The sequence below is a fragment of the Terrapene carolina genome, unplaced genomic scaffold (assembly GCF_002925995.2).
Source record: "Terrapene carolina triunguis isolate 2854851 unplaced genomic scaffold, T_m_triunguis-2.0 Scaffold112, whole genome shotgun sequence".
NCBI lineage: Eukaryota > Metazoa > Chordata > Testudines > Emydidae > Terrapene > Terrapene triunguis.
In genome coordinates, this window is record NW_020664463.1 from 8583154 (window position 1) to 8608946 (window position 25793).

Here is a 25793-nt window from a genome sequence, read left to right on the forward strand (position 1 = left end):
GTGTGTGTGTGTGTGTGTGTGTGTGTGTGTGTGTGTGTGTGTGTGTGTGTGTGTAAAATACCATTCACCTGTACACTTCTGTGTATATTCTACCCATAAGCATAAATAAGAAAGTGCGATGGGGTAATAGGGTGATATAATGCTCCTTCCTTGATTAATGAATAATGAAGCGTAGCCCTAGTAAATGCTAAGGTACCAATAAATACTTTATGCTCCGTCAATACCTGCACATAGTCACTAGTTCTTGTTACTTTCCATAATGCATGCAAAAGGAGTACATGTTTTTTTAAGATGAGTCCCTAGTGTTCCTATTTGTTAAATATTCGGTACCTCCCCTTGCTTTTTAAAGTTATGGCAAATTCTGGATTGCTTGAAATCCAGGAAACTGTCTTTGAATTTTCTTCATGTCACTTACACACTCTTTTTATATACACATAGTCTCCTCACATCTACACACACGCTTAGACACACAGGTAGTAGACTTTTGCATGCAAAAATCACACACTTGCATACTGTGTGCACAGCACCCCACTGATTTATTCTATTAGCTTCTGTGTGCTAATAACGCAGTTGTAGTGTGGTGATCAGCTTGTGCCGGTTAATTTCACACTCACAAATCAAATCAATCCCCCATGTGCTCAGGCAGCCCCTGCCTAGACAATGGTTTCCTGCATATTAATTAAGTTCACACAAGCAGTGATTATGATTACATATGCACAGTTCTCATATGCACAGCCAGCCCCAGCACAGGCAATCTGCTTCTGCATGTTGGCAGTTCACTACCCCCCTTAATTCCCCCTCTTCTCTGGGCTATATGTGGCATTTAGAAGCTCTGACAATCTGCTCCAAATGTTTTCCATATTTGTTCAGCCTCCTTGATTCAAATACCAGGAACAACTCAGCCAGCACAAAGCGAAGCTTCAGGGGCACACAAAAAAAAAAAAAAAAAAAAAAAATCCCCACCTCAACACGCCCATCAGCCAGAAAAAAAAAAGTTCATCAACATGAGAAAAGAGGAGAAGAAACCTCAGAACAACACGTCCCTTAAAAACCAGAACCAGGCAGGGAAGGCACCTGAAGGGGAGAAAAGCACCGATCCAGCCAAGCAGCAGGAGCCAGCAATGAAGAAGAAAGCCAAGGGGGATCCCAAAACGGGCCAGGAGGAGGAATCCCACACTTGTTGTGGCTGCCGTTTCCCGCTGCTGGTTGCTTTGTTGCAGCTGGTGTTAGGCATCTCTATAACAGTGCTGGGCTTCATTATGGCAGGCATCAGCTCTTCTTTACTAGTCAGAGACACTCCATATTGGGCTGGGATAATTGTAAGCATAAAGTCTGTTTCTACATAAAGTGCATTTGCCAACATTAATGCAATCTGCATGATGCTACACTTAAGACTAACCAACTGCATGTCCTACACCATATATGAGCTAAACTAACTATAAATATTCCTGCAATTATATGTCTAATTTACTTTCCCAAGGAAACTGCTGTTGCAGTATAATATAATCCTTCATATTCTTCCCCAAAACACCCCAAAACCTTGAATAAAATACAGGGTTGTTGTGCACCAGATGTATATTATGCTACCTATTAACCTGTTTGCTATGAAATGATGGTTAGTAATGCTGAAAAAAATGTTTACTATTTATGTTGATATCCCCCCCCAAAAAACCAGTCAGGTTTAAGGGGGTGAAAGTATAATTATAAACCTCTAATTCAATGTATTTATAATAGTGTCAGAAAAGAACTGGCTGTTCTTTTAGCTTCCACACTGTGATGAGTTAAAAAAAGACTGTAACTTAACCCCTTTCGTTCCCCCCACCGCCACATCCCAAATTCTTTTCCATAAAACACACCACATGTGGCTCTTGGGACTAAAGGGTTACTATGAAATGCAAACCAAGTAAGTCTGTAAAGTCTGAAGGGTGTGACACAAGCCAGCTAAAGCGAGGAAATTCAAAGTTCCGAGTGACAGGCTAGCCTTGTCTAATGCAGTTCTGGCACAAAAAACACAGTGGCAGGAGTAAAGGGTGGGGTTCCTGATAAGTCTATTATGATCATGCACATACACGCAATCAGCTTAGAAATATAGTCCAAATCCTGAGCACAGGATGCTCCTGTAGATGTCACTAGGAGCTGGGGGCACTCAGCAGCTGTCAGGATTTGGCCTTGTTTTATTTAATAATTTTTAGAGAGACAGTACATGTGGCTATGGTAACATTCCTGTGTTGGGGTGTGTATTATATATGTTTTGCTATGCCTATTATTTCCCCCCCAAAGGACCATATTTCAAGTAGATGTATTCTTATGTGTTTGTACTAATTCTGAGCATTATTAAACCAATAGACCATAAAATCTTCCACCAAGTAAATACATATTTAGGCACTTTAACAAAGAAAAGATTCTTGGTGCAGTAGACCAGTGTATCGTGTACCACATAAACATAAATCCTTATGATTTGAGGCTTATTTGACCTGAATTGTTATGGTTTATTGTATTAATCCAGCTGCTGCATAGAACAATTACATCTTTGTGTTAGAGATAATTTGATAAGGATTGCTGAGACCTAAAAGTCAAAGGCCCAATCCTGAAAAAGTTGGAATGATCAGCACCTGAGTTTCTAAACAGATAATGGGTCGTTTTAATTAGCCCTTTCCCCTTTCTTTCTCTTCTTCCAAAATATAGATCTAAAAGTTCAGTTATGTCTTGCAGGGTGCAATACTACCCTCACTGACAGAAGAGAAATTTCCAATAGGACTTGCTCCATTACAAGGGGAGGGTGGAAGGGGAACAACAAACTAGGGCATGCAACATTTCCACTTAATTTTTTTAAGTTAACATGTCCTAAAGTTTCTGCAAACACTGATGGTCAAATTCTCTTCTCAGATCCACACTATGGATCTCCCAAATTTTGAATAACCTCTTCATTAGAAGGACAGATAAACATCCACAAAGATTCAGGGCTTGATCTCCAGCTGGAGTAAACTGGCAATGCTCCATCGAAGTCAGTGAGGGCATGCAAGTTTACAGCTGCTGAGCATGCTCCTTGATTTTCCTGTATGCAGCCAACATTTAAAAAAAAACAAAAAACGTGTAGACCCAAGAATCAGCACATAAAGCTGTGCTACCCTTCCAGAGGGAGTCCCCAGCCAGGCCAATGGTCACTGAGGTTTTGTGACCAACCCGTAACTCAGGTAATATTTGCCACGATTTATTAACTGTTTGCAGGAATTTGGACTGACATTTGGATGGGTGTGGGCTGGGTATAAATAATGCAAAGCTCAGTTGTTTTGCATGGCTTCAACCTGAAGCCAGGCAAAAATTGGTACGTTTACACTTTGAGTTAACCTAAAATTTCAAAGCAAAACTCAAGTCTGAACTAAAACTGTTGGGTTTTGCACACATCAACCTGTATGACCTTGTGATGGCAGAGCTCCCACAGACCCTAGGAACACAAGATTTTGGCTACATAATTCTTAGGATCTCTTTGCTTTGAGCTTTACAATAATTTAACCTTTCCAGCTACATTGAAGACCTAAAGATACTAAAGTAATGGGTGCCAATTTAAGAATCTAGCTCGAGTAATAAATAATAATGTGTTGGCTAGACTTGCATCTCTCAATCTGTGGGTTGTTCCACCATGTTGGGTTACCAGCAGGTTTTGGTGTAGGCACATTTCTTACCAGCACAATTACATGTGCCACTGATTGGGTTTCTGCTCACACTGCCTGGGCTTGGAGTTGAATGGTGTGGTGACCATGAGAATGTTCTTTCTGATACATGTGTTTCAGGGAGAGTGAGAAGTGGAGAGACAAGTGTCTGAGAGCTACTGAGAAAACACACACACCAAATGTGGGGGAGGAAAGATACACATGTTTTCCATTCCCAGCAGCCAGGCTCAGGTGAAGTGGGGTGGGGAATGGCACTGGAAGAGAGAGGTGAGATTGAGAAGTTGGATCTGTAACTCTCAGCAGCCAGGAAAGATGATGTTTAAGTGGAGTTCAAGTGATGTCAGGAGTGGTGTGGGAGCTGATGCAAAGGATTTCAAGATATTGGTTCATGAGAGTTTAAAAAATAAAGAGGTAGCTGAGAAGTTGTGCCATTATTTGTTTATATATGGTTGCACTGTGACGGATATGCATGCTGCTTGTTGGGACACTGGCTGGGAAAGGTTGAGAACCCGTGAGCCAGAGCGAAGTTTGTCAGTGTAGCTCCCAGGGCCTTTGCCAGTGGTCTGTAGGACAGAATATCCTGAGAACTATGCACTGGAGCATTTGGAGATCCATTGTGTTAGAACACCCTGCGTGCAGATATCCTGCTCACAGTCTTTTTGGCTGGTATTAGGCCAGTGTAGAGATTGGAGATCACGCATATGGGCATGGGATGGAGTGTGTCTCGCTCATAAAACAAATATGCTCCTATTCTGTAGCAGAAAGTGCATCTTTCTGGAACTCCTTTATTAACGCAGAAATGAGCAACATTGCCTTTCTTGGCAGCGCAGCAGAACGGAAAGTGGTGGTGTAAAATATCAATGTGTGCTTGTTTTAGTAACATCCCACTCAAGTGCTCTTTTCAAAGGATTTGATTAGTGTTCAGATTCACCAACTGTTTAAGAACTGTAAAATATATTATCAAGACCTTTTTAATGAAGTTAAAGACAGTGGGCTAAATTCACCCCCAGTGTAACTCCATCAGAATTACACCCGGAATGAATGTAACCCCCTAGCTGTTGTTGAAGTATGACAGAAAAATGAAGGAAAACTCCTAATGTGTTAAATAGATCCTGACTGATTTTTTGCTTTATTAGTGGCAAAAGTATTTTCAGTTATGAACAGTGTGACAAAGTGCTTTAGTCCATTAGCATGAATAAAAGGGAACTTGTCTAGTGAAGCAACTAGAGCAAAATGTTCCCAGTGAAAACCAAACCAGGCAAAACTAGTGTGGATTCAGGTTTCATTACAAATTCAAAACTTGGCCTTGGTTTGTTGTGATAAGTCTCCAGAAATCTGTTGAATAAACTTGGGCTGTTTTTTGGTTCTGCGGCTACTGTGACACTCCCCCCACCCCCCCATAGGCAATCAGTGTGGACGGAATCTGGGACCCATAGCACCGAAAGCACAGGCTTCTACTGCTGAGCAAAACAAGTAACACTATGGATTAGTAGCAGTAGTAGGCTCTTACCTTCTGTGTGGACTAGCTGCTAGAGAGGGAAGTGATGCACTTAGCTGCATCAAACTAAAACTATTTCAACATGAAACCAGGTGAAACTTAACAGTTTCAGCTGAGTTTCATTTGAAATACAATGGATGCTATTTAGAAACCAAAGGAAATGTTCATGGGCAGAAACCACTGAGCTTAATGTAGTTCTAGGCACTATTGGGCTCTGTGCCCAGAGAGCAAAAGCAGAGTTACCAGTCTCAATGACCTATTCCCTTTAAAACCAGAATGTACCTGTTGTATCACTAGAGCCAGGTAAATCAATTCAGATAAAACAGGAGGTGACTGAAACCTCTGTTCAGAGCTTGGCTCTAACTCAAGCTGAACTCCTTTTTATGCAATTTTGAAAATATTCAGATAAACGTTCTGCCATTGGAATCAGGGCTCTTGAAGAGAAATGGCACTGAGCCAGGAGTGCTGAATCCTTTGCTAGGTTCTGCCCTGATGTGCTATATTACTTTAGGCAAGTCACTTAGGCCCAGATCCTCAAATGTATATAGGCCTCTAACTCCTATTGAAATCAATGTGAATTAGGCATCTAAATACCTCTGAGGCTCTCGGCCTTAACTTCTCTGTTCTCTCCACTATAAAATGGGAATTATAATTCTCCATCCATCTTTTTGCTTTGATGAAAAAGCACTATAGAAGCACTATGTATTCTTGTTGTTGTTAATTTTCATTTCCTTGTGGCCTCTCCACACCCAGATCCCAGTCAGTACTAGAAGCACAAATAGTGAATTTCTTCATGAAAGTCTATTCTCACAGTATTTCCGCCATAACCAGAAGTAGGAAGTATCAGAAATTTCACAAGCAAGCCTGTTCCCCTGAGATGTTCAATCCAGTTAAGATATTTCTCCAAACCTCATTGGAACTATCTGGAGTCAGGGATGCTTATCAGAGCTGTCCAACAGTTTTTGAGGTGTCCCCATTTTAATTCTCTTTTTAAAAAGCCTATTTTTTAATTATTTGGGTTTTTTAGGACACTTGAAAATCCCAGATACCTAACTACTTCCAAGACTACAGTTCTAGATGAATCTGTTTATACACTTTTATCGTGTATTATGGTTCAATATTAAGATCTACTTTACAGTGGTCCATAAAAGAAAATAGAACAGCTCTTTTCAGCTTCTGCTCTGAAAAACCTGATTTGGCTCTTGTTTATAGTTCCAGTTAATCTGTTTGGACACAGGAGAATTGTCATTAACATTGTTTTTGTTTCTAGCTTGTTAAAGCCCTTGGAATCAAGTCTCCTCTCATTCACACCAGTGTGAATCAGGACTGAATCCACTGGAGTAAATGGAGTTATGCCAGAGTAAAACTGGAGAAGGGTCAGGTCCATTGAGATTCCCAAGCACACTTTCTCATGTGCAGCAGATCTTAAAAGAACTGTAGTCTCATTAGTTCTCAAAACCTCATATTAGCTGGCCTTGCCCATCTCCAGATGCTCTAGAGGAGAGAGAAAACTGTGGAATTCACAAAAAAATAAAAACCCTCTTCAGGACACACAAGAAACAGTATGTGTGTTCTGGATGTAAAGCATAAAACCTTATCCTCTTACTCACTTATGACCTTTTTTTAAAGTACTCAGCACTTTCAACTGGGGGGGAAATTTATTTTTCCCCCAAAGGGTTGAACTCCCATCTAGGCATTTCGATAAGGATCAGATTTTCAAAAGTGCTCAGTGTCCTGAAGCTCCTATTGTGATTCTTAATGGGAAATATTTTAAGAGCTCAGAACCCAATGAGTTGATCTCTACTGAAAACCTGGCAACTTATTTTGGCCCCTATGTGAGAGCTGAACACTTCTTAAAGACTGGCTCTTAGGCATAAATTCCTTCCTTTCCTTCCCATCTCTGACCTCCAAGTCCACCCTCTCCTCCACCCTATTCTGTGAAAGTGAGGCCTATTCATCTTTAGCCTCTCAAACCCAGATTCTCCTGCCCCTGCCTCTTTATTCTTTCATCTCCTCCCCTCCCTTATCTTTAACTTCTTTCTCTGCTCTGCTGACAAATGCACTCTTGTTGGCTGAAAATACTTACCATTGACAACACTCTTAAGCTGCTACCCTTTCTCCCCCATTCTTTTTTTCCTTCAAGATGGTTGACCTTTGACCTTAAACTACCTAGACCAGTCGTTCTTAACCTTTTCCATGGTCTTGTTCCGCACCAGGACATTTTCCCCCACCCGCCCCACATCATCCCAGAACTCCACCTCCTTCCCAGAATCTCCCTCATGTTTAGCAATATGGTGGCCATTGGCTTATTGATTCCTGTTCATAGCAGCCTGTGGGGGGTCTGGCTTCCATCATCTGAGCACTATTGATTTTAGGTTGAGGGCTAGTGGAGCAAGACTGATGCAGGTTTTTATGGTGCAAAAGCTAGACAGAGTTTTAATTGCAACATTCTATGAATGTTATCCATCCTCATTTTTATAGTGCCAGAAATGTATATGGCACTTTATAAAACCTTCAATAGAATGAGACATGTTCTTTGCCTCAGGCAGTTCACAGTCTAGGAGAGACAAAACAAATAAAGACACATCAAAGCATGTGGCAAACAGTTCAGTAAAGGAGGAGTGTGGAAACTGGTTTTGAGATAGGATTTTTGGGAAAGAGAGAGAAGGCACCTTATGGAGAAGAATCAGAAGGCTGTGCAAGTCAAACTGGCCAATTATTGGGTTGGCTGAGGAGCTGGCCCCAGTCCCATTTATGAAAAGACTTTTAAAAAATATCTCCCAGCACTGCATATCCCTCTAAGACTCTGATAATTGGGATGTTTAATTTAATTTAAGTGGTTAAAGCAGGTGACTCTGACTTTGGACTTGGGATTTTATTCTTGCCTCTGTCACTGATGCTTTCATTGGCCATTCATTGCCAAACTTAGCTGCCTAAATCAATATTTAAGCAACAAAATGGGTGTCCTGATTTGCAAAGGGGCTGAGCACCTGCTGGGCTCAATAGGAATTGAGGTGCTCTAAACCTCTGAAAATCAGGCCCCTAACCCTTAATCTCTCTGTCTTCAGATTCTTAAAGTTCAATCCTCAGGTGTCCCAAAGAGGACCATGATTCACCTTTGAGCTGGAGGACATAGAGGTGGATGTAGAGTAGTGTCTGTTCCTTGACCCTTTCTAAGGTCACTGCACCACTCCAGCACCCACAGTGCCCAGTGAATGCCGTGCAGCTCTAAGGTCAACTTGTGCTTCTGGTATAGTGCAAAGTTTCTTTACAAAGGGGATGAGGAACAGACCCTCCAGCTTAAAAATTGGTACAATGATACGCATTGAACTCACAGGGGTGTTTTGTGGCTTAATTGTTGGTAAAGTGCTTTGAGATCTTTGGGCAAAAGGGGTCATAAAAGTATAAAAAATTATTGTACTGGAGTGTGCCAGTGAAAAGGATTTTACTATGCTATAAAGCAATGTAAGTTACAAAATGGCCCTAAAATTGTCATGTTGATTGGTTGAGGCTAGCTAGACAGGTGATGTTAATTGTACTACTGTAGTATAGACTGGACAGGGCGTACTGCAACTTCAACTGATCATATAAAGTGAATAATTTCCACCATTCCTCTTATTTAAACTATTTATATCTAAATCATACATTATACCCTTAACAGCTCCCACAGAAGGATCATTATCTGTACAGTCTCACCAGTATAAGAAAATACAAATTCATATGAACAAACCATAGTCATCCCCTCCTGCCTTGGATTTTCCAGGCCACAACACAAGATCCTCCTCATTGCTGTGCATGAGTCATCTGCATTGGCTTCTCAGTGATGGGCCTTCCAAATTTCAGGCCACAACTTTGTCCTCCATAGAAAAGATAATAATTAAGAAGTATGAGCAGCTTGAGCAGGAAATATTTGATCTCATTCTATACCGATCTGGGGGATGTTGGGTTTGGCCATTTAAATCCACTGAAATTTCTTCCCTTCTCCAAGTATGAGAGAAGAGAGATACTTCCTAGTCAGCTCTGGACCCATGCTGGTTGTTGGGGATGGGTTGGTTGTTGCTGTGGACACCTATTCTATTAGCAGTTGTGGGTGTGGCTTTCAGTCATGCTTTACCTATTGTACAACCTGGCTGGGTTTTTAACTTTCACTAGTTATTAGAGAAACCACTTTCAATCTTTAATAAAGGTGACAGTTAAAACTGGCACAGTCAAGGCAGCTAATGGATATCATAGCCATACAGGTATCCATTTTTTTTTTTTTTTTTTATACAGGCCATCTTTAATTGGTCATGATGAACATCAAAGATTGGGGGGAGGGGGATTTGCTTCAGATAAATACCCAGAAATTTGGCTGTTTAAATTAACCTTCTCCAAATCACCTGAACCTCTGGACTGTGCAAAATGGGGCACATTTTGTGAAAGAGGCTCTTTTGGGTTTTCTATTACTTGCTTATAGTCTGGTCTGGAAATACCTCAAGTGCTGTATTCCTCATAGTACAGTGATGGCCCGACAGTACTTACCAGCAGTTACCATGCACTGGTATCTGAGTAACCACAGCATCTGCTTGCATTGTAAATTGGAAATAGCTGCCATGTCTCAATAATAGAGCTGGGAGGGAAAGAAACATTGGGAATTTTTGGTGAAAATGTTATCCTAGTTTAAAAATTGAAATTTGACAAAAGTTTCGTTATAAAATTTGAATTGGTTTTGAGCATCTCTGCTCAGTACCTTTGTGTGGTAACTGAGTACAGTAAACAGTGACTTAGTGGTGACCACTATGTTTTGGCACTCCTGGTCCAGCTGGAACCTGGAAGTGAAACAGAAAATTAAGCAATCTTTGCCAAATCACCACAGAGTTTCTGATATGGGTTTTGTTTGTGCAAAAATTTCAGTTAGGTTTTTCTTTTATTCACTCTGGTTCACACATCCCTAGTATATACTTTGACAATCCTAGGTATGCCTGCCACACAGTCACAGACTTGGTGCACGTGTATCATGCCACCCCCTATATGGTTAATTTTTTACATGGTCCTTGAGTGAGCCCCCAGTACGGTTAAAATTTATCACCTGGTGATTCAAGATAAATGTCTGCATCAACATTTATCTTTGTTGGGCAGTGTGAAAAGACTCCAAGCTGCCCCTCAAAACCAGCAACCACAAAAGTCTTCTATAGCAACTCACATTTAAGTTTCTACAGATGACTTTTGTGGTTGCTGGTTTTAATAGCTACATAATGTTGTGAGCCTATACAATTGACTGTGGACATTTAATCTTAAATTGGGAGAAATAACAACCTCATTGCTGGTTAACAGACATAATACAACAAAGATAATTACAGAAAAGTGCTCTATAATTTCAATAACTTTTCTCTAGGTGTGTGGTGGTTTTTTTTTTTTTTTTAACTGTACTGTAGAATTTAATAGAAAATTTATATTCCTAGCATAGGGACCTGGATGATGGTGTGTTGTTTTGTTTTTAAACTAGGGCTGTCAAATGATTTTAAAAATTAATCACGATTAATTGCAATTTTAATTGTACTGTTAATCAATAACAGAATACCATTTATTAAAATATGTTTTGGATGTTGTCTACATTTTCAAATATATTGATGTTAATTACAACACAGAGTGCAAAGCGTACTGTGATCATTTTCTATTATTTTTTATTACAAATATTTGCACTGTAAAAAAGATAAAAGAAATAGTATTTTTCAACTCTCCTCATACAAGTACTGTAATGCAATCTTTTTGTTGTGAAAGTGCAATTTTACAAATGTAGACTTTTTGTTTTGTTACATAACTGCATTCAAAAACAAAACAATGTAAAACTTTAGTGACTACAAGTCCACTCAGTCCTACTTCTAGTTTGTCTTAGCGATTGGCTGACCAAGTTTGTTTACATTTACGGGAGATAATGCTGCCCACTTATTTACAATGTTACATGAAGGTGAGAACAGGCATTCGCATGGCACTGTTGTAGCCAGTGTTGCAAGGTATTTACATGCCAGATATGCTAAACATTTGTATGCCCCTTCATGCTTCGACCACCATTCTAGAGGACATGCGTCCATGCTGATGACAAGGTCTGCTCAATAACAATCCAAAGCAGTGCGGACTGATGCACATTCATTTTCATCATCTGAGTCAGATGCCACCAACAGAAAGTTGATTTTATTTTTTGGTGATTTGGGTTCTGTAGTTTCTGAATCAGAGTGTTTGCTCTTCTAAGACTTCTGACAGCATGTTCCACACCTCGACCCTCTCAGATTTTGGAAGGCACTTCAGATTCTTAAATCTTGGGTTGAGTGCTGTAGCTATCTTTAGAAATCTTATATTGGTACCTTCTTTGCGTTTTGTCAAATCTGCAGTGAAAGTGTTCTTAAATTGAACTACAGACATTGGGTCGTCATCCAAGACTGCCATGGTATGAAGCTAAGTATCCCCTCTCTGATAGTGGCAAGTAACAGATACTTCAAAGAAAGATGTCCTATCTAAGATAGTGAGAGGTGACTTGTAGTGGGTAATTATGGAATAACTTGCTCAGAAGGAAAGTTTCTTCCTAACTTCATCTATTAGTGGTTGGCTTGTTCCCTGAAGCATGAGGGTTTTTATTCCTCTTTAAAAAGGTGCATTCTATTTAATGTAACTCTGGATATTCTCATTATCCATAAAAATGTGTAATCCTCTTGGCCTCAGTGATATCCTGTGTCAATGAGTTCCACAGATTACAAATGTGTTGCTTTTCATTCTGTTTGCTCTTTTGATTACAAGGGTTATTTTCTAAAATTCCTGCTAACCAGACCATATAATAAAGCAGATGAGTAAAATTAGTCACCTGCATAAGTGTTTCCAGATATGTCTTGGGTTAGGGCCCAATATACTCATTTGAACCAGATTTTCCTCTTTCTCAATCTCTTTTCAGACATTTTCAGCTCTCCTGTCTCTCCCAAATCAGCACCATATGTTTTCCAAAATCTGTAGGAAATTCTTGGAAGGCAAATATACATCATTTGACTGAGAGGCCTACCTGTTTTTAGGGCCACATTTTGGCTGAAATTGCAGCAGCAGCAGCAGCAACAACAAAAAACCCTCATAATGTACTAGGCAGAAAAAAGAGCAGATTAGCGCAATCCATGGTTTGGACAGCTGTAGGAATAAAGCAAACCACGTTAATATATCAGTGTGACAATAACTAATGCAAACCACAACTGCAATTTATTTCTGACATGTTCATATTTCCCCCAATTAGGTATAGTACATCAACATCTTAATCATTACCAGACTGTATTCTGCTATCTATCTATTCTCCATCTTTGTGTTGAGACCTTGTGTGATTAAAGTATGAGAAAGTTACAAGCAACTTAAAATAAGGGTGATTGGATAGGGAGGGCAAATCTGTGGGCCTTACTTGGGAAAAACACCAATGAGTTCCATGGGAATTCGGTCAAAATAAAATCCTCTGGATTTGGCCCATAAGGAATAAGTGGATTGTGCATTAATTTTTTTTTTTTTGCTTTTGCAGACCATATTTTTCTCACCCTTCGTTGCCATGGTTAGTTCAATGAGTGTAATAGGTCTGAGGGATGACAATTAGTCATGTAAAGCAGGAGGATGTTTGTGCTTCTGCTGCCGCCAGTCTGGCTATGCTTTTTGGAAAACAATCAACCTTTGTCCTTTGAAGACAGGTGTGGATGTTCAGCATGTGCCTTTATTTTGGCAGTGAGAAATGAAGTTGGTGTTGCTGGCTTTTTGCTGCGGCAGCTTGGAGGAAAGACTAGTCTTTCACTGCTTTCGTTCCACTTTTTAGATGACTAAGCTACGTAAAGAGTGGCTTCTTGCATACTTTGATGGAATCTACTCTGCATACGTAAAGTGGGTATTCGTAGTTTGTCAGTCACCATAGTGTTATTATCACTACTTAATATTTGTTTTGTGGTATTGCCTGGAGTTCCCAATCAGGGACAAGTTCTCCAGTGCTAGGCACTGGGCACAATGAAAAGACAGTTTCTGTCCCAAATATCTTACAAGCTATGGGCTATCCTGGAAAGGAATCATTGCAAGTCTAGTCCTAAGTAATTGTATTTAGGTTCCAGTATAGGGGCTGGTTCTGTTTCCCATTGAAATCAACAAGAATTAAGTTGTTCACTTCAATGGCGACAGGATCTATCCCTGTTTTTGGTAAACAGACAATTTCAATAACCATTCTAATAGTAGTTTTGTTTTAAAACTTTGATTAAAAACACAATAAAAACAATTAAAATGGATCCATTTAGAAACCTGCTAGATGAAAAGAATGTTGACATTTTCCACAAATTTTTTTTTTTAATTTTTCAACCAGCTCTAGTAAATATTTATTTTCAGTGGTGTGTAAAATGTTTTGGTATGTCAGAGGATGTAGTAACCAAAATTAAACCTGTAACCTTTGTAAGTATATCTGTATCGCATCCAGGTATTTTTCTAGGCAGTACTTTTTGAAATTTAAACTCCTTCTGTTTTAAATTTAAAATTTAAATTCCTTTCATGCAGCTATCTGTTCAATGAGGGGTGTGTTAGGTCACACGGAAAATTCTGAAATAGGAACTTGAAATAAACTCGGACTGAAATTTGCACGGGGGTGAAGTGCTTATTCCTAGTTAGTCAGATAATTAGATCAGCTCTTATAACTCCTAAATGCTATTCCATAATTCTTACGGAATCTGTTTTATTTGTGTAACAAATGCATATTGATTGATGATAACCCAGTGCTAAGGCTAGTGCATCTTGCATTATATATTTAGTCAATAAGGCATGGGAAGTCTGTTTCATGCTGGGATATTGCAATGGCTATTGAACCTTAGAATGTCGCATTTCCTTATGCTATTTTATAATCAACATTGGCAGCATCCATAACACACCCCTGCTAGAACATAGTCACTTAAGGAGTCTTTAAGAATATTTACCAAAAGATGTTTATTCTATTGCACTTCATCGGCATAATTCAAAACTGTTCTTTTAATAACACACAAAGAGAAACATGTAAACGGTTTTCTCTCTAACTGTTCTGTACTCAAGTTTGCTTCAAAGAGACAGTCTACCTTTTCAAAACTTAAATGTAAACTAGATATTTGTAGTAATCCCCAATAATCTAAGATTTGGGCAGGAGTTATTCTGTTTACCAATCAACATCAGGTCCTTGCCAGCTCCCTCTTCTTCATATCTTTGGTTAACAGAAATAATGTACTATTGTTGTTAAAAAAAAAAAAAATAATACTTAAGCCTTCTAAAATATCTTGTTCAAACCTTGCCTGAATCCTGACTTGATTTAATCCTTTATAAATGCCCATTAACTGTGCTCTCCAACTATCCTTTAGTATATTATTTAGATCCCAGAGGAATCCTACAAAGTGTATGCAGGACGGAAATTCTTTTGAATGATACTTCTTCGTATTGAAAGATTTCTGAAGATGGGCCAGATCCTGCTGCTGTTCAAGTCAGTAGGTGTTTTGCCACTGACCTAATGGGATTTGGATGAGCTCCTATTTCTTTAGGACTTGATTTACTGTAAAAGAATCCTAACTTATCATAGATATCATGTTAAACAGAACCAGAGCCTCGTTCTGCTCTCAGTTGCACTAGTTTCAAACTGATGTAATCCTATTGGCTTGTACTAAGCTGTGTCAAATTTACACTCGCATAAGTGAGCGCAGATCAGGACCATTGTGCCAAGAAAGGTTCTTCTCCCCCCTCCCCCCCCCGACAACCCTGTTAATTATTGCTGTCAGCAATAAAAAGAAAACAAATAAATTGGAGACTGTGTGCAAGTCATAGGACCAGAACATAAATACGCATGACATGCAAAGGAGTAAATAACACTGATGCTTTCTTTAGAAATGTTCTCAGGCAATACTACTTAATCATGTCTTACAGAAATGACATGAAATACAACTTTACGGGTAAGTCTGCTACTTCACACACGTTCTGGAGGGACACCGCTGTGTGTTCAGAGATACTGTCCTCCTAAAGGGAAATTGATGGAAGAACAGTTGGTAGTATTTGTTTTCCCATTAAAGCATAAACAGGAATGTTTTTTCATTCAAAACCATTTTACAAATTTTTAAATTTGTATTTTTTTCCAATTCAGATGACCCCCTGCAGTGCTGGGAACTCAAACACAATAGCATTGTGATAGTGTGTGGAAAATCAGGTTGTGAAACTACTAACGGAAGTCCGTCTCCACAGCTGGTGTAGGCCAATGCAGTTCCATTGACTTTCCTGGAGTGATGCCAACTTACATGAGCTGAGGATCTGGTCCAGAAGAAGCAAAACCCACCAGTGTAGTTTCACTGGGAAAGCAGAGAGAATTCCCCCCAAAATAAACACATAGGATTAAAGAGAAACAAGTACCTTAGAGCCAAATCGTGTTGCCATTATAGTCAATACAGGTTTTCCCATTGATTTTAGTGGGGTAGGAGTAATGGTCCTGGTCTTGTATACCATCCATCCTACGGTCATACAAACCTGATGTAATATCATCCAAGGGGCTCTGGCTGTCCCACTGCTTGCTCACCAGTGAGCTTGGCTTCTCTTCTCTCCCCCCGCCCCATATCATTCTTGATCAAAACAAACAAAAACAAGGATACATAAAGAACTTGCAGTAGGCCCCACCAAACCAAATGAGACTTTGAATGAGAAGATTAAAGGAAGTCACAAGATGGGATCACAGATTCACATCTGACAAGGGCTAACCTAAGACGTGGGAATTTCATAAACAAACATAGAACACTTCCATTCAAAAGTTTCAGAATCAGATTATTTTAAACATTTATTTAGAAGTTAGGAGAAAAACTTGACCAGTTGAAATCATTCAGTCTGTTGGGACCTGATCCAAAGCCCATGGAAATCAATTAAAAGAATCCCATTTAGTTCAATAGACCTTAGGTCAGGCTCTTCAAAATATAATTACAGAAGATGTAGGTTCTCTAGAACTAAAAGGTGAGTTACTACAATTGAGATCATACTGAGTGTGTGAGATGCTGCAGATATTACTTTTGGAGGACTTGTTTTGTTTTTAATTTAACAAACAAAAATGTTAATCCCACGGTTACGGGTGACCACTCCATCCTCTGTGCCTAGGCCCAAAATCGTGGGATTTGAATGTTGGCATGCCAAAGAATGCCATTGTATTCTTCTTGAGCACAGAGGCTGCAACGAACATCAGAGGTAAAAGGGTTAACTTTGGGACATCAAAACTTCAATAAGCATGTACCAAGAACACGCGGCAGCATTGGGAGTGCATTTTTCATGGTGTGTTTAGACTGTTAGGCAGCAGTAAAGTTTTTAAAAATGTCTTATCTTTCCCCCTGCTTTCATTTACTGATATGATGAAAGTGTGAGTATTGTGGTTCTCAACCAGGGGTACGTGTATCCCTGGGGGTTCTTAGAGGTCTTCCAGGCGGTACATCAGCTCATTTAGATATTTGCCTAGTTCTACAACAGGCGATATAAAAAGCACTAGCGAAGTCAGTACAAACTAAAATTTCATACTGACAATGACTTGTTTATACTGCTCTATATACTATACATTGAAATGTAAGTATAATATTTATATGCCAATTGACTTATTTTATAATTATATGGTAAAAATGAGAAAGTCAGCAATTTTTCAGTAATACTATGCTGGGACACTTTGTATTTATATGTCTGACTTTTTTTTTTTTTTTTATAAGCAAGTGGTTTTTAGGTGAAGTGAAAATTGGGGGTACGCAAGACAAATCGGACTCTTGAAAGGGGCACAGTAGTCTGGAAAGTCTGAGAGCCACTGCTATAGGTTCTGTAGCGTACAAGCTGGAGGTCCATGGAGAGCTGGTCACATGGTTCTAGCTTTGGAGCCTGCAGGATTAGGGTTAGGTGAGCTTTCTGGTGAGGTGCTAAGTTCTCTCACTGAAGTAACACTGAAGTTGAGGATTTTAATCACCTCACAAGAATGGTGAATAACTCGTAGGGCTGAGCCCACCCTGAAGAGCAAAAGCAGACAGTGTAATTAATTCCATTTAAAAAAAAGAATACTTGTTGCACTAGATTCTGAGTTCAGAGCAGGTACAGTCCTTTGTAAATGACTGAAAAGTGCCTAGCATGTAGTAAGTACTACTGCAAATAAATAATACTGCTAATAAAGACCGTGACAGTACATAAATACTTTCCTATTACTGTTCTGCATAAGCAATTACTGTCATTGCCACTGGGCTGAAATGCAATCACAAACAGATAGAGATGTGCTGTTTGTTACGATGTAGTTTGCAGTATGAAAAGTTTGAAAGCCTCTGCTCTAACCCATGCTATTCAGGCATACAGGCATACAGGAAATGTTGCCGACTACTGTTAACTCTGCAGCCTTTGCTAATGACATAAAAAAACCAGCCGACGTCTTGTAACATAGAGGATAGGTGGTATTTAGATTCAGGATCCTATCCCTACAAGCCTAAACCATCCTTTTTGAGAGATGACAGTAGTTACTTATGATATAAATAGAAACTCACCCTGAGATCACTGATCAAATTCTATCCGCACTTGGGGCCCACTGAAATCAGTTGGACTTGCAGGTGGTCAACACATCTCCGGATCTGGCCTGCAAATATTGTCCAAGATACTTAAAATTAGTTTTCTCCTGTATTGTTAGAAACCCAAACACCCAGGACAAAGATCACAAGGAGAACCTAGAGAAAGGTTGGGTTGAGATACTGAAGGAAGGCATGAAGAAGGCTGGTTTGGAAAATACACTTGGAGACAAAGACTTGATGGGACAAGGTGACCCCCGATTGATGGCACAAGGTGAAGAAGAAGAAGAGTTTAACTTTTGCAAATCCATCTTAAATCCATCTACACTGGGCTTATATAAAATTAAGTTTACATTGATTAGGACAGGTTTTAAGCTAAGCCAAAATAAGCTTCTTTTAAACTAAAATAAGTGAGTCCAAACAAGGTTGTTGTGGGGTTGTTTTTTTTTTTTTTTGGTTTAACCAAATTTGGTTTAAAAAAATGGAAACTGGTGAAACTTCTGTGCATAGACAAGCCCCTAAACAAAAGACTACATTCTGGTATGTCTCCTCGGAAGAGTGCTGAAAAAGGGAGTGGAGCAGAGCAACTAGCTGAAGGTTTTTCTGAACCTTTCTGCCTGTGAAGGGCAAATAAGGCATAGTGGCCCATGGGACGTCAGGGAGCGCACTAAGCAACGGATGCTTCAAAAACAAGCTGCTTCTGCTCATCTGCACCTGCTAGTAGCAGGTGTTCAAGGAGCATGGCAAGTTGGCTATGCCCCAACTTTCCTGTCTACCCCAGATATATCTGTGGAATGTCATTGGACACACTAGCTGACCGACATGGAATTTTAGGAGTAGTAGGGGCAAAATTTTGCCTGGATCCTGTGTGTTCTCTACCTACACAGGATTATCCAGAATTCGATCCCAAAAGTTAGTATCCCTCTATCTAGTATCTGAGCACTTTCCATGTAAAACCAATAGCCAAGCCCATGGTAGGCTTGATGGAATCTCTGGCATTTCTCCCTTTTTGAGTTATAACTGTTGTGTTGAGTTAAATTTTACAAATAAATAAACTGTCTAGTTTTGCTGTATTAGCTGAATGAAGTCCAAAATGTAAACAACAAGCATAAATGGAGCCATATAAACTAAGGCCAAGGTTTCCAAATCTGAGCGCCTAAAGTTAGGCCCTAAACGTTTAGCCCGCTAAATTAGAATCCTGACTTTCAAAAATGGCGAGCCAAGCAGCTTCCATTGACTCCAGTTGGAGTGGCGAGTGCCCAACACCTCTGACAACCAGGCCATTAATTTAGATGCCTTAATATGGATTGAGGGAGACTAACTTTAAGATTTCAAATTTGAAAACTTTCAGCTAAATTTGAAGAAGACGCATGTCCCAGTAGTTAGAGTTCTAGCCTTGGACTTGAGACCTGCTCATTCACAGACTTCCTCTGTGACCTTAAGTAAGTCACTTAGCCTATCTGTGCCTCAGTTCCCATATGTAAAATGGACATAACAGCACTGCCCTACCTCACAGGAGTGTAGTGAGGATAAACATTCTTCAGAGGGGTGTTGTAGGATTGTGAGGCACTCAGGTGCTATGGGGCCATATAAGTACCACAACGAGGTTATTACATTTTAAAACTTATTTTATTTTAAGGTGCTGCTAATACAGATAGGACATTGTTGTTTGGAAAAATAAGATCTTTATCTTGACATTGTCCCTTTAAATCTAAACCTTTGCAGGTCTGTGTGGTGGCCTTAGTGGGAACGGTGATGCTTTGTGTTTCATATCAGCCTGAGGAAAAGACATGTTTCCAGTTTGCCATAAAGGTACAGTATAATTTTTTTTATCTTGATATATATAAAATCACAAGCTGCTGTACTGGATAATTTCCCCATATAAAAGAAAGCCAGATTGTGCTTGAAATTTGCAAAAATGTAACCCTTAGATTGGCAGTCTAGAAAATGCCAACAATCAAACAAATGCTTAGGAGGATTTATACTATACCCTGCATATCTGCAGTCTGTGTAAAAGAGGAATTCTAGGTCAAGATGTGCTGATAAATACTTTATTTTCAGGTAAGAGCCTATTTTATCTGCAACATTTTGGGGAATATCAAAGACACTTGGATAAATGGGCTCAAAGGTTCAAAAACTGAGGGGGTTACTGGGTAAGGGGAAACATCACAGTTATCAGGATAAGCGAGAATTCCATATTAAAGGGATTCAGATAAATAGGGATTTACCGTATCTATTTCTGACATTTTATGATTGATTTCAAGTCCCGCCTAGTATGCAGTTTCCCTCTTACCATAAAATTAGATGATGACTGCATGTGCATGTGCAAGTCAAAAGGCTTGGGGGAAGACCCCTACTTGCCGGCCCACCCACCCACATACCAAAGATATATAGTAAACCCATCTAAACTATGTAGCCTTTCTTCATATTGTGTCAGGTATCACAGACATTTAGTCAGTGTTCCAAGGATGAAATCCACCCCTATGCATAGGAGCAACACAAGGACAACGCACCACTGATATCCCATTTAAGTTCTCAAAACAGCACTTGCGTGGTATTTATGGCTTCCATTGGCCTCATATTGACCCTCTGCATGAAGATGAATTTCACTCTGAGGCACACCAAATTTTTTTTTCCAGTGGGAGTGTTGTAGCAGCTTTTCTCCAGATTACTTTTATTTCTAAGGCTCTTGTTATTGTGCTGGTGTGGAATAATAAGTGGAAAGAATTAAATGGAAAAGGAAAATGAATAAAAGTCAAGGGGAAGATTTGAAAAGACACAGGAGGCAGAGCTACCTGCACCAGATAGCACTTACACTGGTATAAAGTGCGGCTCTGATATCCTTTAGCCCTTCTTCATGGGCTTATAGTTCAAGCTGCTCTAACTCTTAGAAAGGGCTCTCTATTAACTTCTGCAGGGTTTTGGAGTACCTTCTATGGAATCTGACTGGTTTAATCCTTAAGAGTTCAGGACTTTCCCATGCAGGACACAATGCATCTTAACTGAGTTGTTGTTTATTTCCCTGACGTGTAACAAAAATATAATTTTCTTATCAGTAAATATTTTAAAACCTTTCCTCCTTTGGGTTCATCATGTAGGAAAATGTATGTGACCTGCCATTCACTTTACCTAATCATGGTATGTCACTTCCCCCATTCCTTCCTTTCTCCTTCTATTTAGATAGCAATCACAGGGCCTGTATATCTCTCAAGTGGTGAAAAACATTTTTCCGGGGACAAATTCCAGCTCCTTGGCAGAACTCCCTAAGCAGTTGTATTTGCTGTTTTGGAGTTGCCTCTGGGTCTGTCATGTGATTAGCCTGCTGATGGGATCTGTGCACTCACTGCCTTGTGCTCCTTCCCAGGCAGCACTTTCTTTGGACTCACCTTTGATATTTAGAAATGTGTTCATTTTCATCTGTTTGCGAAGGAAATTCCTCTGCAAACACCGCCTGAGGATAATAGCTATTTGTCAATTGCCTAATGCCCCCATATGACTCTGTGCATCTCAGCTGATTGCTACAGGGGCTGCCTGGAGATTTTTGCATTTGAAAGGAAACCTCAGATTTCCTTCATGTATGGCATCATTTTAATTCATGTATTTATCTTGGTGCATAACATGCAAATACATGTGACCATACCAGAAGTACTGTCTAGATTATTGATTGATTTGATGCCATTTTCCATTCACTTTTTGTAGGTGTTGATATCTGCATGCAGTGCAAATCAATGCAGAATCAGAGCCGTGGTACATACAGGCTTAAAAATGCATGTAATGAGGTCATATTCTACTCTCCATTCCATTCAGTGGGGTTGCCACACATTTACATCAGGATAATCGATCAAAATTGGTTCCCTCATGAATATCAACATTAATGCAATTATCTGTTGCCAGCATGCTTTTCCCTTTAAAAATGTTTACGTCATCTTTTGAAATATTATCACATGTTCATAAATTACCATATATCTTTGTGTAGAGGCTGCCCTCAATTAATAGCTGCCCCCTTTACCATGCAGTTTTTAATAGGAGCTGTCCTCATTTTGTAAATTCACTTTTACTGTGGGCCTTTTACCATGAAAGCTTCAGGGGAAATGTAATTAAATTTAATAAAAGCCACCTTCATTTAGAAATTGCCCTAAGTTTAAGGCTGCAGGGAGAGTCATTAAACTTAATAGAAGCCATGGCTTCTAAATGAAGATCTAGATATCTTGAATTCAGTTATTTTGGGGACAGAAGGGATATATTGCTTTGATATCTCCTATAGCCCTACTATATTTTCCCCCAAACTGACACATGTAGGGGAAGATAGATCTACAGTGTGAATCAAAGACAAATATACCCAGAGAGCTGATTTTATCAAAACATACATCCCTAGAGCTTCACGGCAATAAAAAATGCTTATGTATTGACAGTTTGCTTATGGTGCAGAGGTTTAATAATAATAAAAAAAAGCCTCTTTATTTAAAATAACAAATTCCCAACCATGCCATGTTGCTGACAGATAGGTAAGAAGCCAAGAGAAATAAATGTCTCCATCCTGCTCAGCAGAACCAGAAATGATATTGGCACCATGCACAGTTATATTTGAATATATATATTCCCCAAAAGTAGTGTGAGTGCAATACAAAAATTGCCAGATCCAGAACTCAAATGTCAGGAAATTCCATACCATATAATAATCAAAGCTCCACTCCTGCAACCTGAAGTGATTGGGGCTCTGAATGATCTCACAGTGATATCAGAATTCCATCCACATGGAGCAGATTTCAGGACCAGGCCCCAAATAATTACATTTCCCTCTGGGACTAAAGAAGGACTCTCTATCCTTTTTATTGCATGCAAGTGGCAGCCGTAGAGAGTAATGGGAACTTAACTTCCTTCTGTGCCTTTGAAATCTTCTCTTTTACCTTCCTGGGCCAGATTTCCAAAGGGGCCTCTGTGTGAGGCACAAATTTACTCTTATAAGTTTGTGTGCCTGTTTTGTAGTAATCATTATTTTCCACATGGAACCTCAGATGAGTTCAAGCGAAGTGCCCTAGCTGTCCCCACTCAGGTTATTAGACACCTAGCTGTCCAATATGCCTGCACGAGTCTGATTCTTTTCTGTGTGCAAAACATAGCCATGAGTAGATGCATAAACAAAGTTGTTCCTGTAATTTTAAGAGACCCTTTATGTCAGTGGCATAATGACAGCACTTTTTGTAAGCACCACCGCTTGCCATTAAATATTTGAGGCTAGCGCCTCAGCTGGTATAAATCGCTGGGGCTCCATTGACTTCAGCAGAGCAACACCAAGTTACCTTACCTGAATATGTGGCTGTTGCAACTCTAGTCAAAGCGGCATGAACAATACCATAAAAGTGACCCCTGCTCCATTAAGCATGCAGCTTCGTAAAAAGTTAGACTCCTTGATATTATTTTTAACAGGTCTGTTCTAAAAATTATATTCCAACCCTCATATGAAGTAAGTCAAATATGCCTTTGGAGGGCTGATGTACTTGCAACTGCTTTTAGCCTCACAGGTCGGCATCAACCCAGAATTACATATTTATTGCAACTCATGAGCATGAAATGTATAAACCGTCCCTCACATGCACACTTTCACTGGAAAAATCGGTGCATGTGTTGGTTATATGCCCCATTCTCTGTGTAGCTGGAAAAGAATGTTTTTCTTTTTTGCTTTATTTCAGCTGATGTACTTTCTACTGAGCACCCTGAGTCTGATTACCTGTGTTCTGGCAGTGGCTTTTGTTGCACATCATTATTCACAGATTACACAGTTTACCTGTGATGCCGTCCTCGACTCTTGCCAGTGCAAACTGGACACTTCAGATCCCCTCAGTAGGACCTTCGTTTACCAGGATGTAGCTGACTGTACCAGTGTCACTAGCACTTTCAATCTGTATCTGCTACTGCAGATGGTTCTTAATCTGATCACAGCCATTGTGTGTTTGTTGGCATGCTTTGTGATGTGGAAACACAGATATCAGGTCTTTTTTGTGGGCGTTCGGTTACACTCATTAACTGGTACTGAAATCCAACAACAGAAAGTATAGGGGGGTGGTTTTGGTTTGTTTTATAGAGAGTGAATAACAAATGTCAGGCTATTACCACCGTAGAAACTGCAAATAGATGAGTGTTTCAAGATTTTTTTTGACAAAGACGACCATTCACACATTTTTAATGAATATATTTATATTTTTCAGTCACTTGAAGAGCAATTTTTACGGTCGCTATTGCCAAGGGCCCTTGTGGGAAGAGCTAGATGTATCACAAAAATTCTAAAGGTGTGGCTGTACAAATAGTCTCCAAAGAGCATCTTTAATAGGCATAGACAAAAGCAGTTTTGATAATTACTGGGATTCCTCTGCTGAGCTATATATGGTAACAAACAATGGGCCAGATTCTTGGTTGGTGTCAATCTGTCTGTTCCATTGACTTCAATGGAGCTATGCTGATTTACACCAACTGAGGATGGATCTGGTCCAGACTGTTTAAGTGAAATTATTCCGGTCATGCTTAGGGAGTTGTGCTCTTGGATATCCCACATTATCATTACTTGGATTTACTTTATATGTGTGAGCAGCGAGGGAAGGTTGAGACCCTTCCAAATGCAAACTAAGACCAGCAACGAATGAGAATCTATTGCTGGTAACAGTATAAACTCTAGTCAAGGTTTTCAAAAGGGCCTAATGAGATCCCTTAAAGGGGCCTGATTTTCCAGGAGTGATGCTCAGCATTTTCTGAAAATCAGACCAATGTAAGGTCCCTCAAGCTGGACACCTAACACTGAAGCTCCCAAATAGCTAGTCGCTTTTGGAAAGCCTGTATCAACATGATTGTAATAGCACTGCATACAAAAAGGATGTTTACCCAATTACTCCAGTTCTACTTTCCTCCAAGTGCAGCAGGCCAAATGCCTTTTTGGCGTACTTCCTGTGAAGACAATAGAGTTGCACCAGGGATGGTTTTGGCCCCAAAACTCTGAAAGATATATCACTGCATAAATAGAAAGGGGGGGGGGGCCGAGAAGGTATTGCCAGTGTCCTTAGAACATAATCTACGAGTACAAGAGCACAATGATTTCCTAATGAGTGGTGGTGAAGATAATCAATCATTCATTGCAAACTGCATTTAAATAGTGGTTTGTATCCCAAAAGTTAGGATCCAAAAGTGCTTTACAGTTTATGGGCCTGATTCTCTACTGATTTGCTCCTTGTATAGTCATTTGCGTCTCTGTAAAGTGGATACAAAACTTCTGAGAGTGAACAAAGACTTCTGATTTGGTAGTACTTTGCACACATTCATTTGCACGGATGCACAAAGGGCAAGGGCCAAGGCAGTGGAGAATCTTGCCCTGTATATCTAGAGATCCCTCATCCCGTCTGAAGTGACTCCACCATTTGGGTGCAATAAAGCCATCATTGTGTATCAGCAAAACTGTACAACAGCTTCTGTAGGAAGGGGAGGGAGAATAACTTAAGAGGTAGCATTTTCAAAAGTGCCTACATGACTTATGTGCTTCAGTCCCAATTTCAAAAGTGATTTAGGCTCTTAGGAGCATAAGTCCCCTTGACTTGCAATGAGACTTAAGCTTCCTAGGTGCTTATGTCACTTTTGAAAATGTGACTAAGGCTCCTAAGTCACATAGGCTGAGACCTGCAAAGGTATTTGGACACCTACCACCCATTGAAGTCAGTGGGAATTAGGTGCCTAAATGCCTTTGGGCATCTGGGTCTTCACCACTTATCAAAAATGTTAACTCCAAAAGTGTAATATTTTTGAGACCAGCCTCAACCTGGCCTCCCTTTTTGTGCCCACAAACCTACAGGCACAAGTACTTGGGGGTACAATTTTGCATCAGCATTAACTGTGCAGGTAAACTGGTGCACTCTAAACAGCAAATCTGACTCCCAAATGGTCTTCAAATAAAGTTGTGGTAATGCCAACCTTGGGAAGAAGCCAGGTACAGTGGAATTCAATCAAAAGAATTGATTCGGGGTCCACCACCACCACCATTTGGGGACCGATCCATCTCTCCTTGATGTTAGTGGAAAGTATCTTATTGATGTCAGTGGGAGTTGCTTGATC

The 25793-nt window shown here is 39.8% G+C and overlaps 1 protein-coding gene across 1 annotated transcript; it reads left to right on the top strand.

Annotated features, from left to right (window-relative positions):
• The first annotated feature begins 961 nt into the window (after positions 1-961).
• SSPN (sarcospan) lies at positions 962-25268 on the top strand. Its single transcript, XM_024196335.3, has 3 exons — positions 962-1319; positions 19428-19514; positions 23393-25268. Exons 1-3 carry the CDS (start codon positions 1005-1007, stop codon positions 23756-23758), a joined length of 768 nt encoding a protein of 255 aa, XP_024052103.1. The 5' UTR covers positions 962-1004; the 3' UTR covers positions 23759-25268.
• Positions 25269-25793: the final 525 nt, after the last annotated feature.

Coding starts and splice junctions, on each gene's coding strand:
- SSPN (XM_024196335.3), top strand. CDS start 1,005: ATGAGAAAAGAGGAGAAGAAACCTCAGAACAACACGTCCCTTAAAAAC. Junction 1,320..19,427: donor CATATTGGGCTGGGATAATT/GTAAGCATAAAG, acceptor AAACCTTTGCAG/GTCTGTGTGGTGGCCTTAGT. Junction 19,515..23,392: donor GTTTCCAGTTTGCCATAAAG/GTACAGTATAAT, acceptor GCTTTATTTCAG/CTGATGTACTTTCTACTGAG.